The sequence below is a fragment of the Nyctereutes procyonoides genome, unplaced genomic scaffold (assembly GCF_905146905.1).
Source record: "Nyctereutes procyonoides isolate TBG_1078 unplaced genomic scaffold, NYPRO_anot_genome, whole genome shotgun sequence".
NCBI lineage: Eukaryota > Metazoa > Chordata > Mammalia > Carnivora > Canidae > Nyctereutes > Nyctereutes procyonoides.
In genome coordinates, this window is record NW_026575043.1 from 46,552,888 (window position 1) to 46,565,786 (window position 12,899).

At 56.2% G+C, this 12,899-nt stretch overlaps 1 protein-coding gene across 2 annotated transcripts; it reads right to left on the bottom strand.

Moving 5' to 3' along the window:
• Positions 1–2,032: 2,032 nt before the first annotated feature.
• Positions 2,033–12,857, bottom strand: MMAB (metabolism of cobalamin associated B). Of its 2 annotated transcripts, none has more exons than XM_055323330.1 (9): positions 12,691–12,857; positions 11,253–11,314; positions 10,354–10,447; positions 8,352–8,409; positions 6,253–6,325; positions 5,904–6,001; positions 5,466–5,530; positions 3,702–3,761; positions 2,033–2,367 (listed from the first exon to the last, which is right to left on the bottom strand). In XM_055323330.1, exons 1-9 carry the CDS (start codon positions 12,804–12,806, stop codon positions 2,274–2,276), a joined length of 720 nt encoding a protein of 239 aa, XP_055179305.1. In that variant the 5' UTR covers positions 12,807–12,857; the 3' UTR covers positions 2,033–2,273. The 2 variants fall into 2 exon arrangements, with proteins under 2 accessions (XP_055179305.1, XP_055179306.1); XM_055323331.1 differs by having other exon boundaries at positions 5,466–5,550.
• Positions 12,858–12,899: the final 42 nt, after the last annotated feature.

Genomic DNA, 12,899 nt, shown 5'->3' on the forward strand with positions numbered 1-12,899 from the left:
CCACTGGTGGCCGGCATGATGATTACGTGCGGTTCTCTCTGACACACCGCCCAACCACCAGCTGCTCTCTGCAAGGGTACTAAACACGTCCCCGAGAACCCAGCCTGGGCTAGGGGTAGGCAGGCGAGGCACTTTACTGGGTGCCAGTGTCGGCGAGTGCCCAAACCCCCGGGGAATCAAGGTAAATACAATTTTCATGCAGTATTTTTTAAAAATCAAAATTATGCAAAAGACTTAGGATCAATGAGGAATCACCAATTTTTTTTTAAGTCATCTCTATGCCCAACATGGGGCTTGAACTTACAACCCCATGATCAAAAGTCACAGGCTCCTCCGACTGAGCCAGCCACGTGCCCTGAGGCATCACAATTTTACGTAAAAGCAGCTGTTTCTTTCCCAACCCTGCACTTGTGTGCAAGGGGGACTATCCCTTGTGAGCGTAGACAGATTGGGCAACACGGGCTTTGTACTTAGTTGTGTGTTTTTACTGTGGAGCTTGGTGTTAATGTTTCAGGCACGGGAGGGTATTCTGGTGAGCGCACACAGGGTGTGCATCTTCCTTTTGCTCCTGGCTCCACGGCGGCTTTGTACGGCACTGCAGAGCAGCGAACGTTTCACACCAGTCCGTCCCTGGGTGCCCAGAGTAGGCCGCTTCTGTGTTTCCCGGGCTGGCCACACAGGAGGCCCCTCCAGAGCTGCGACGCCTGCCCTGCACCTGGCCCGTTTCTGGGGGCAGGTCTGCCCGCCAAAGCGAGGAGGCTGAGGCAGGGCCTGGGAACTTGGAGTGAACTTCAGGCCCACCCCAGCCCGTCCCAGCAAGGGCTTGTGGAGCCAGGATTTGGCAACAGGCCAGCTGCTTTGTTTCGAACCCTCACTTGATGCTTCTCTGGTCCTTTGTAGGGTGTCTGACCGTGGCTAGGAAGGAGGGTGGAGTTGTCGTTTCAGCATATACGTCTTGCTCCTTCCAGGAAGATCTGGAGGAGGAGGGGCTGAACGGAATGGAGTGGGCGCCTGTAAGCTCCTGAGCAAGCTGCCCCCTGGCCCAGCCTGCATGTCGGCAGGGCAGCTCGTCACCTCAGTCTCTCCTGAAGTGTAGGTGCTTTCAACGCTTTGGCCCTGCTCACCAGCCCTGAGCACCTGCTGTGTACCTGAGCTGGCGCTGACCGCTGGGCGGGGCTGGGGAGGCCCCGGAGGGACCTCACCTTCGCCCACACTCGGCTTGGGAAACCCCGGGGACCCAGCAGGATCAGTCAGGGGCACCTGTTCCTGCAGCAAAACTAACAGACACGGTGGTAAGAATGAGAGCCACAGCAGGCCCACGCCTGATTGCTTTACCGTCCACGGACAGGCTGGCAAGGTGGCAGCCAGAGTGACACGGCTTCCCGGGCTGAGCAGGGGCTCGCTGAGGGAATGACCGCTGAACTGAGTTCACCAGGCGGCTCGGCCCCAGCACTTCGCAAGAGCCTGCCCTTTTGGAGTCATTTCCTGCAATTAGCAGCGTGCAGCCTTCACATTCTCTGGGCCGCCTCCTTGCCCTGCATAAATATCCCCTTCCCAAGGACACAGCTGGCACTGGCAGTGTCGTTTTTGTGGTTGGGGGGGGCGGGGAGTGGTGACAAGAGAAATAAAATACAGCAGAGGCACGGATCTGAGAGGCCTAAACCAGCAGACAGAAGTCCTCCTCTGAGCGATGCTGTCCCTCTCACCAGGGTCTCTGTCCCTCTTCCCTCAGCACCCCTAGGGAGGGAGGCTCCCCTCCAGGAGGGGGCTCTCTGGGCTGCACTCCCGCCACGCACCCCAGCTGTCCATCCCCTACAGAGGTGGGGCTGGTGGCTCCAAGTGGCCCAAACCTCCAAATCCTGTCTCCCTTCCCCTTTATAAATGTGACATTTAAATCCCCTTTGGCACAGCTAAATCACAATTACGTGTCCAAGGGCCTCTGGCACCGTTCCAAATCCTCATGGCACCTGAGCTGGTAGCAGCAGGGCTCTCTCAACACACGCACACGCATGCACGCACGTGTGCACACAGCTCAAGCTCTTCCCACTTTTATTTTTTTCTACGTGGCTCTTCCTTGCAGCAGTCACTTTACCTTCTTTTTCTGCAGTACTGAACTCATTCATTCCCACCCAGGAGAGCCTAGGGGAGTGGGCAGGAGTCTCGTCCAGCGCCCCTGGCGGAGATCTGCAGGGATCAGGACAAGAAGGACAAAGTCTTCACCTCCGAGGGGGCTGCACATCTCCCCTTCTGCACTACTTCCAAGTGCCGCAGGCTCAGGCCGACGGGTCATTTTTCTTGTATATTTTTTCCTGATTCCCCTCTTTCATGGCCACGTATCTGGCTAATGTGAAGAGATAGTCGCTGAGTCTGGAAGGGCAGAGAGAAGCAAACGGGAGGATTTGAAATGAGAGGTCAATGCTAACCAGGTCCTTCCCATATTAGCCTTCAAGGAGGAAATATAAATCACCAGCTCTAGGAGCATCAGGCAGGATGGCGGGTGCTCAGCCAACTTGGCCTTGATGGATGGCCCTCCAGGCCAGCTTCTGTGACTCTAGTGCCAGGGCTGGGGTGGTTCCTGCCAGTCAGGCCCCTCCCCAGGCTGGTTTCTGCACCTTCCAGGGACCAGGATGGAGACATCCAGCCTGTCCTTAGGGAGCCTGCAGTGAGTTCAGGAAGCTACCCACCTCTCAACTGTCCCCCACTTTTCCTTGTCACCACCCTCCTCCACCTCTCCTGGCCCCAATCCTATTCTGAGGCCAGTGCCATGCCCGGTCTGGCTGGAACCTTCCCTGACCCACACCCTCCCAGGGATCGAGCCCCCCCCCAGCAATGCCTGGCTGTCTCTCCCAGGGATCGAGCCCCCCAGCAATGCCTGGCAGGGGTTGGAGGGAGCAGTACAAGAGATTCTGCTCTTGGTGTCTCTCGCTCCTGGGGGTGGTGGTGGTGACATACTTGTTTCTCATCTGCTCAGTGAGGCCTTCCTTGCTGAGGAAATGAACTGGTTCAACCCACACAACACTCAGAGACCATAATGTTCCCCAAAGGTCACTGCTGTGATGATGATTGGAAGCTTCCTCGCTCCTCTGGGGCCCACCCACCTCCCAGGAAGAACGGAGCTGGTCAGGTCACATCCCAGTGGGAGGAGCAACCACAGTGAGGGGCCAGACCCTGACTGTGAAGTCTCTGGACACCCAGGACAGCTCTCAGGGGCCTGGGTTCTCAGCCTGCCCTTGGGCCCTGACCTGGCCTACACTGGAACTGCATGAGCCAAGGCTGGAACAGAATCCACTGAAGCCCTCCCTGGGCCAGTCCAGCTCAGAGGGCCCTGAACTGGCTTGGCCTGGCCATTTCTTCTCAGTTCACATAGCCCCGGGGCTTTGCAGGGAAGGGCTGAGAGATTCCTGCCTGAGCTCCCTGGTCCTGAAAGTGGGGCCCCTAGCTATACACTGTCCCTTTGTTCTGTTTTGTGTTGTTGGTTTTTATAGTAGGTCTCCCAGTGAGACCTTTACCTCCCCAGGGACAGAGATGGTACCTGCCTTGTTCTCAGCAGCATCTCTGTAGCCAGCAAAGCAGCTGGGACATCACAGGTCCTCAGAGGATATGAGGAATGAAGAAGTGTGTGGGGCCCCAGGCCTTTGGTTACTTCCCACAGGGGCCTCATTTTTCAAAGGTGTGAGACCCTCTGAACCCCAGCTAAGTACCTGTTTAAGAACTTGGCCACATTAGCGTCGGTCTCACCCATCTGGACAAGAGGCACCACACTGGAAGAAGAAACAATGTAGGTCTCTCGTACGTTATGGGATTGATGTCCCGGGGCCCCCCCGGGCTGCTTTCGCAGCAGCACCTCCAGAGCTCGCAGCAGCCTCCCCAGTGTCCTCGCCAATCTGGGTGCAGACATCCCACACGGTGGCCTACTTTCTGTTGAGCACCAGCGATGTGGTGGGTCCTTCCTAGGGCCCTCACACCTACCACGTGTGTCACCTCTGCCACAGAACTCTGGCGAGGAGGTACCCTCCCCCAAACCAGAGCTCTGGGCTCGTGGCCCCTGCCACAGGGTTTTTTTCATCCCACAGGCACACCTCCATCTCCCTGCTTGGGGTACTCAGGACCCTTCCTCCACTCGACTAACCCCCACTGCTGGGCCTTTGGGTTTTTTGCTATGATGAGCATTGCTGAGGCGGATGGTTTTGTACAAATGACTGTTTCTTCTTTTGAGGCTGGAGCTCTGTTACCCATGATCCATTTGGTGACCATAGGGGCCCAAGAGCGTTTCATGAGAGGTGAGACCTTCATGATGTGGGGCTGTGGACAGAGCTCAGGTTTGGACCAGATGGACCCGGGCTCAAATCTGGACTCTGCTCAGGACCAGCTGGGGGACCGCCCTGGCCATGATGTCACCTCTCTGCGCTCCAATATCCTGACTCCTGTGTCCTGTTACCAACTCTCTGCCAAGGTTATTGTGAGGACTCGATGAAATGATGCACAGAAGTGCCAGCATAGCCCTGCCTACTGTGTCAGGGTGGTGCTTTACTTCCATTTCTCTGTAAAGCTGGGTGCCAGCTGGCCTAGGAGTGGTACGAATGGACACTTTGCAGGGAGCTCTTTTAAAGTTTCTCTGAAAAGCCCGTCAGTAGCTTTTGGGGGCCTCTCCTCTCCCTGACTAAGTCAAGGGTGTGGGCACAACGCTGGGCTGCTCTGTTCACAGCTTACCCCCCTGGGCCCCCCAGAGCCATGTGGGCTCCTCTGGGCCCTTCTCTACTCTATGGCCTAAAACCCATCAATGGCTTCCTGTCGCTCTCAGGGGATGGCGCAGACCCCTCTGCACCTACGAGGCTCTGCTGGGCCTCTGGCCTCATCGTGCCCCACATCCCCTCTCACTCTGGATCCCGACATCCAGCCTCCTCTATGTCTATTCAGTGCGGATGTTGCCTCTGCCCCTGCTGTGCCCTCGCCCTGCACACCATCCCCCCCTACCCCCCCTCCTTCCACTCCTGGCTGACAGTGTGCCTGGGAGAGGCCCTCCCTGTGCCCACTGCACCACCCCTGGTGTGGGGTTCTCCCCTCACCTCAGCCCGGCTGCCACTGCCCCACTTACATTAACCCCCAGGAACAAGGAGTCTTACCCGGATTCTCTTGACTTTCATACCACACGAGTATAGAATTATAAATAACCAGCTAAACCCACCAAGGCCCCCTCCTCTCCTCCTACCCTGTTCACCTGTAACCTCTTGTTTCTCCGGAAGCTCAGATCTTGATGTGGTGACATCATCTGTCACCCATCTGCCCCTGGATCACTGACTCCCTTCCATTCTGCAGGACTCTGAGGACAGAGCCTGGTACAGTGACGGTGGCAGCTGAAGGTCCGTCAGTGGACAGCTGGATGGCACAGAGCTGACCCCCCAGGCCTGCCTGCTACTGACCCGGCCCCCCCACCCCGCCCTCACCCTCTCCCTCGGCCCCCTTACCGTCTCTCTGCTCGGCGGCACACAGCCCGACAGAAGTGCAGTGCACAGCTGCTCTTGCCCCCTGACTGTAGAAAGTGGGTATTGGCTGGAGTGGGGTGGGGGGAAGGAGGGAAGCGTGGGGGTGCAGGTGTGTCCAGGGCAGACAGGGAGCCCCTTGGACAGCTGGACCAACAGATACATAGGGCCCTGCCCCCCGCCCCCCAAATGGGCAGCTTTATGCTTTGAGGGAGCCCTGCACACCCGCTGTGTGACCCCCCCCGAAGCCAAAGCAAGCAGGGGTGGGGAAAGGCTGGTGAGGGTCTGGAGGGCACTTGGGAGGCTGGTGGACACCTCCTATCGCTGGCAAAAATTAAAAAGGGGACTTATTCAATGCCTGTGTGTTTCTGTGAATACACTTGGCCTATAGCCACCCCCTGGTTGAGACCACTTGGTACCTACCGGCAGAATAAAAGCCGTGAGTGGTGGGAGCTGGTTGGAATATTTGTCAATCCACTGCTCCAGCTCCAGGATGGGCCCTGCCTCAAATGTAGCATGTTCTGAGGAGTTGAGAAGCAGAAGGACACAGCCATGAGGTCCATCGTCCGCCAGACCAAGGAAACCACCCTATGTCTTTTGCCCAGATGCTCTGCAAACCACTCCCACTGGCTCAGGAAGTCCTTCCTTCTTGAGGTCTAAGGGCCAGGCTGCCAGGGGTCCCAGGTGACACCCAGGACAGAGCCCCACCCCCTCAGGCCGAGGCCCCTCCAGGGCCCTCTAACACACGCCATAGGTTCAGAGAGAAGATTACTTAAGTGAGCCTCCCTGGCCGAAGAGTGCGGTGTCGCCAGGGCAGAGCCGACGTCCTGCAGCGAGCACTGGATCTGGGGAAGCAAGAGAGGGTGAGAATGAAGATCCATTCCCAGCGGGCCAAGCAGAGATGACCTGACTGCATATGCAGAGGTGCCGCCTGACACCAGCAAGACTAGCAGGGGCTGACCTGATGGGGATTATCTGAACCTTCCATTAGCCAGCATTTGAAGGCTAACGAATTTTAAAAAGTCCTTCCGAACCTTCTGCATCCGAACCTTGGATGCTGGTTCTGAGCATCCGTAGGTCCCTTGGGAACACCTGGGGTACACAATGAGCAACAATGGGCCCACTGACGGCCCAGTGATGAGTATCTTCACTCTGTCCTCGTCTCCCTTCTGCCTGGACCCTGTGACCCCTTTTCTCCCAACTGATGGCTTTGGTTTGTCTGACCTGTAACAGCTGGGCCAAGTCACCAAATGTGACAGTGCTTTCTGAACTATAAAGGACAAGTATCTGAGAATGTGGTCAGCCCCCGTGTGACTAATGGCCCACAGGAACCTGTGCCAGGGACACCTTCAAACACTGCCCCTGACTTTGTGCCTTGCCAAAGTCCACTTGAGCTGTATGGGGGGCTGTGGGGTGGGCAGAGGTCCGTGACACCTGCTAAGACCGCCCCTATGACAGCAGGCCAGGAGCGGGACATAGGGGATGAGATCAGACACTGCCTGCCCGCAGTGGACTGGAACCCTCCTTGGGCTGCCACTTGGGTGAGTTTCTTGAGCACCTGGTGTCTCTGGGGCTTCCGGTGAGAGGCAGAACAACAATACTTACTACCCCACTGGTTGGCCAACTGCAGCGTTTACCCCCAGGACAGGAGGGAGCTGGCACCAGTTTGGGAATCGGATCGCAGTTTTGCTGATTCCCGGCCGGGGAGCCTGGGGCAAGTGGCCCTTTCAGAGTCTCTGTGTTGCCCACGCAATGTGGACGTTAACCTCCAGCTCACAGGCTTCTGCGGGGAGAGCAGTGTGTGGGCTGCCCGGCACTCTTCCATAGGCCCTGCAAGCAGGCCCTGGTGGGACTCCCAGGTGAAGAAGCCACAGTCTGCACCCTCAGGGGGCCCAGGTCAGTGGGGAGACAGATGGATCAGACATGTGACACCCTCTGTGGTGCCTGCTGTCAGATACGGAAGGGCAGGAGCTGTGGAGACCAGCAGGGGTGCCTAACCCAGCTAGAGGCCGGGTGGCCAGCCAAGGCCCCGGAGCAGGTGATGTTGAAGCTGTGACCCAGAGTACAGAGGCCTAAAGCACAGGTAGGTTTGTCACATCACTGCCAGCCTTTTCCCTCTGCAAACTCTGCTCAGAGCTGACCACGACGTCTAGAAACAACCACGGTGGATGTGAACAATTCTCCATCATGAGGCTGCAAACCAGCCTCCAGTGCACAGGTGCCTCATTCACAGAACGTTCCAGCAACTGAAGCCTCCTGTCCTTCTGCACCCCCCTCATGGCCCTCTGTCTGCTCCTGTGCATTCTAGGGCGGTGTGCCTGCCTCCACTGTTGAAGTGCTGTCCATGGCTTGGAGCCTCCATGCTTCCTAAGGAGCAGAACACGGAGACTAACAGCCATAAATTCCCCTGGCTGAGGGCTAGCTGACACTGGCCTTCCCAGCTTTCTCCACCTCCGGGCTGCCTATGTCTGGGACCAAGGCATTCTCTGCCGTAGGGGCACCCCTATGCCTGCCAGGAAGTTAGCTGCCCCCCTGGCCTCTACCAACTAGATGCCAGTGACACCCCACCTCCACTTAAACACCAGACACTGCCGAGCGTCCCCTGGGTGATAGAATCGCCCTGGATCAAATCCACTGCTTTACACGTCCCCCTCCAGGTGCTGTCCTCAGCACTCCCGGTGCTGTCCTCAGCACTGGGAGGAGGATGATCTGCATCCCGATTTCACAGGTGGAGAAACTGAGGCTCCCAGAGAAAGAGTGATGAGCCCCAGGTGGCAGACAGAGAAAGAGATGGTCAGATGGCAGACCCAGGCATGGCCACCTGGCCGCACAGATGAATATCCCAACGTGGGGCGACACATTGCTACTCACTTTCTGAAGCTCTTCAGCAAAGGGGTGGCCTTTTTCTGTGATGAATTCCAAAGCAAATCTATGAGGAAAAAGAAAAGAATGTGCCTCTACTATAACGTCCCTGGACCCTGCCTTACATAAGGCAGCAAGTTCTCAGGTGGTAGGTCCCTAGCTAACATAGCTCTAACACACACACTGTTATCTTTCCTGCTGACAGGAAGAACGTCATAAACTTTCATTTGGGTGGGGGATGTTTGTTGCTCAAATGCCTTTTTCTATACTCGTTACTCGTCCAATGAACACTTCCCTTTTCAGGGCCTACTCTGGCCTGATCTAGGCAACCCAGTGTGAGCGCATGTAACACAGGCTCTGTTTAGCAGGAGATGGAGATGTGCACCGGGTATCACAGGACTCAATGTGAAGTTGCAAACTATGCTTAGTGCTCCGGAGGGAAGGGCCGGAGTCCTAGTCCTGGGAACCTCGGCCTTGGCTGGGGTTCAGGGAGGGCTTTCTGGAGGAAGCAGTGTTGGAGGTGGGACTTTGAAGGCTGAGTAGGAGTTCCCTGGGAAGGCAGGTGGGACGAGAAACGCTAAGCATCCCAGGCACAGAAGGACCCCAGCTTCTGCCTCTCTCCAAACTCTGCTCCCTCTCTCTGTACCATTCAGGGCCTGGCAGGTGCATTCGCAGGGTTCCTTGAGGAAAGGCCGGGGAAGGGACTATGAACAGGGTGTGGGAAGTTATGGAAACTGACAACAGATGGCGAAGATAAGCAAAAACAGGGGTTTGAAGAGGCAAGGGAGGGTCAACGGCGCTACCGACCCAGGAGAGCTAGATTCTCAGCGGAGCCACCGCCAGGAGCCATGCAGCTGGCTGCGTGAGAGTCACTGGGGAATGGGGGACAGAATACTCCCACACCTGTCCCCATCACTGTCCCATCTCCTGCTGGTGCCTCCCACTGGCTGGACCCACCTGGAAGCCAGAGGGAGAGGGGACTGGTGTGGGTGGTGTGTGTGTGTGTCAAAGGGTGACCACGTGATGCAGGTCACCTCCTGGGCACACCAGCAAAGACAAGGGAGAATGGCCTCAAAGGGCCAATGAAGAACTCCCAGTGCACCTTCTTAGCCCATCCTACAGTCAGGACCAAAAAGACAAATGTGTCTGTCATCTAGTGTGGGTCTCCCCCTTCAGACGGCAGGGAACGAGTCTGCAGGCCAGACAGTTTGCCTTGAGCACAGCAGTATCCTCCTGCCTGGCACAAAGCAGGCGCTCAGGGGCAACCTCACTGAGGGCATCCACATGATGTGGGCCACGTGTGGGCCCCCACCACCTGTAGGAGCCCCTCTGGGGTCTGTCTGCCCCCCAACTGCAGCCCCCTTGGACTGTGCACTCTGCGAAGCCTGTGCACTCTGTGGGCTGAGGTGCTCTGCTTAGTGGTGCCAGGCACACGGAGATGTTCGCTCACTATCTGACAAAGAGTCCACAGCTTGGTGTCCCCGATCTCCTGCCCACAAAGATGGGGGGGGTAGCTTGCCGATGGGCTAATTCTAAACAGCTAATGCTAGAATGCACCTTCATTTCCCCCTGCCCACTTTACCTTGTTCTGCCCCCGACCCCCACCTTCACAAACACACCCACAAGTCGGCCTTCTCTACTCTTCTGCCAGGACCTCTGCACCTGTCATTCATTATCTGCCCTGAGTATCTCACCTAGTCAGATGTGGCATTGAGAAGCTGCGGCCATGCACGCACACCTGAAGGGTGGGGGAGCCAGGGATGGAGGGGTGAGGCAGCTTCGCGTGGCGTGGGACAGATGCCAGGCAGGAGCAGGCGGTGCTGGGAGGCAAAGGTGCCTGCAGCCCGGGAGCCTTGTGGCACTGACCCCATGTGCCTGTGCTGCCAGGCCGAGGCACGCTCATCGAGGGTTGGCAGCCCCCCGGGGACCAGCCAGCACTCTCAAGAGCTCCACGTGAATTACACTGATGCCAATTCAAACCCAACCTCGAGGCCAATGCTGTCTGCCTTACCCAATAGCTGAACTTAATTCATCTGTAGTTCCCACGGCTTCAAACACTTGGTCATCTTTAGGTCTCCTTTCTCCAGTGAAAGTGCTAGAAAACCCTGTGAAAAAATGTTTAGCCACCCAAATTAAGATTTTTTGGTGGTCCTGATATGCTCTTTTTAAAAAACTTTCCACCTGACATATAACAGGAAAGTGCTCAAACCATAAACATACAAGTTGGGGGCGCTTGGTGGCTCAGTCACTTAAGTGTCTGCCTTCGGCTCAGGTCATGATGTCCAGGGATTGAGCCCTGCGTGGGGCTCCCTGCTCAGCGGGGAGCCTGCTTCTCCCTCTCCCTCTCTCCCTACTCATGCTCTTTCTCTCTCTAATAAATAAATAAAATCTTAAAAAAAAATAAATGTACAAGTTGATGAATTGCTACTACCTGAACACACCTCTGTGACCAGCACCCAGATCAAGAAATAGAATATGCTCAGCACCCCTGAAGCCCCCACACAACCCCCTTCAGTTGCAATCCTAAGGGTAACCACTACCTCACGTCTCTCCCGGTATCTTTGGCATCTTTTAAATATCACACTCCAGGGGATCCCTGGGTGGCGCAGCGGTTTGGCGCCTGCCTTTGGCCCAGGGTGATCTGGACCGGATCAATCCCACATCGGGCTCCCAGTGCATGGAGCCTGCTTCTGTCTCTGCCTCTCTCTCTCTCTCTCCTCTCTCTCTCTCTCTCTCTGTGACTATCATAAATAAATAAAAAAAAATTAAAAAAAATAATAAATATCACACCCCATTTGATGATATTTAGTGAGATCCATTACATAATTTTTAATGATTGAAACGATTTCGCAGAACTTTAAAATAGCGTTAACCACCTTTTTTTTTTTGCATGTTTCACCTGCCCCCTACCTTTGTCTCCTGTTTTGGTGTATATCTTGGGGATCCTGGGTGTCTTTGAGGAAGACTGTGGCCTGATGAGAAACAGACATCAAGATGTGGTGAGTGGGGATGGCTTGCCCAGGGCGACACCTCCCTCAGTGGGTCACAGCTGGCTGCTTATGGCCTGAGGTGGCACTTACCCCTCCTCTGCTTGGATCTCTGTTGACATCATTCCCCTCCTTTCTTTCTAGCTAAGTCCTTTGTGGACAAGCTCTGTGTCTTGCCCGTATATGTATCTGCAGAGTAGCTCATGCTTAATAAACATGGAAAGAGTTTATTGATCCCTTTCCATAACCTCTGCACTGTTCTAACTGGATTGCTGGCATTCATCTCCTGGAATCATCTCTGGGATCTTCCCACAGCCCCAGAAGGTGGGAACTACCTACGACATTCATTTTTCTGTTGAGAAAACTGGAGCTCATGGGATGACTTGCCTCCCCAGGTCACCCAGGAAGGAAGCCATAAGGTTGGGATTCATGCCCAAGACTACCTTACTTCACCCAAACTCTCTTACTTCCACCCTGACTTGTACCCGCCCAAACTCTTAGCCTCTAGTCCGCCGCGCCAGGGCTTCTTGCAGAGAAGGCAATCTGGGCCACTTCCATCCTATGAAGCTCCAAGTAGGCCCGGGAATGAAGAACTGCCACAACAGGGTCGAGTTCCGGCCTTTCCAAGTAGCACGGGAACACCTTGAATACAGGCTCCAACACTAAAACGTGGCATCACAAGCTCATCGGAAACGTTCTATCACTGGATCTATGACATACACTGACCCAGGTATTCATTCATGGTGCTCTGCAGGTCCTGAGGCCCAGGAATGGGGGTGCAAGCTTCAAGGTCTAGGATACCGGCCGTCTCCGGATCGTGTTGGCGCACCTCTGCGTCTTGAGGTATAAGGTGCCTTGGAGGCAGGTCAAACTCTGAATTGAGACCCCACCTGAGCGTGAGGCCGGGCAAGGAGGCCTAACTGGCCCCCGTGGATATGCCTGCCCTGCCTGATGATGAGGGCCGAGGTTCCTTCTCATTATTTGTACAAAGAAACCTCGGGGTCGGGATCCCTGGGTGGCGCAGCGGTTTGGCGCCTGCCTTTGGCCCAGGGCGCGATCCTGGAGACCCGGGATCGAGTCCCACGTCGGGCTCCCGTGCATGGAGCCTGCTTCTCCCTCTGCCTGTGTCTCTGCCTCTCTCTCTCTCTCTCTCTCTCACTGTGTGACTATCATAAATAAATAAAAATTAAAAAAAAATCTTTAAAAAAAAAAAAGAAACCTCGGGGTCTGGCCTCCACGGTGCCCACGTGCCGCGGTGACGTCACGACCAAGAGCGGCTCTCACAGCGGTGTGACGTCACCACGGCGACGACACCGCAATCCACGGCAGGTGTCCAGGTACCCTCCCAGCCAGGCACTCACCCGTCCCCGTCTTCCACGCCCTGGGAGCGGCGCCTCTGGAAACGGGGACACAGTAGCCCACGGGCGCCGACGCCCCCGCGCAGGCCCAGGCGGCCTCCCAGGCCCCACACAGCCATGCGCGCGGCTGCTCGTCGGGGGCTGACCCAGCCAGGCTCCCGTCCAGGCACCGCGGGCGACTCCACCTACCTCTGGCCGCGCCACCGTTCAGC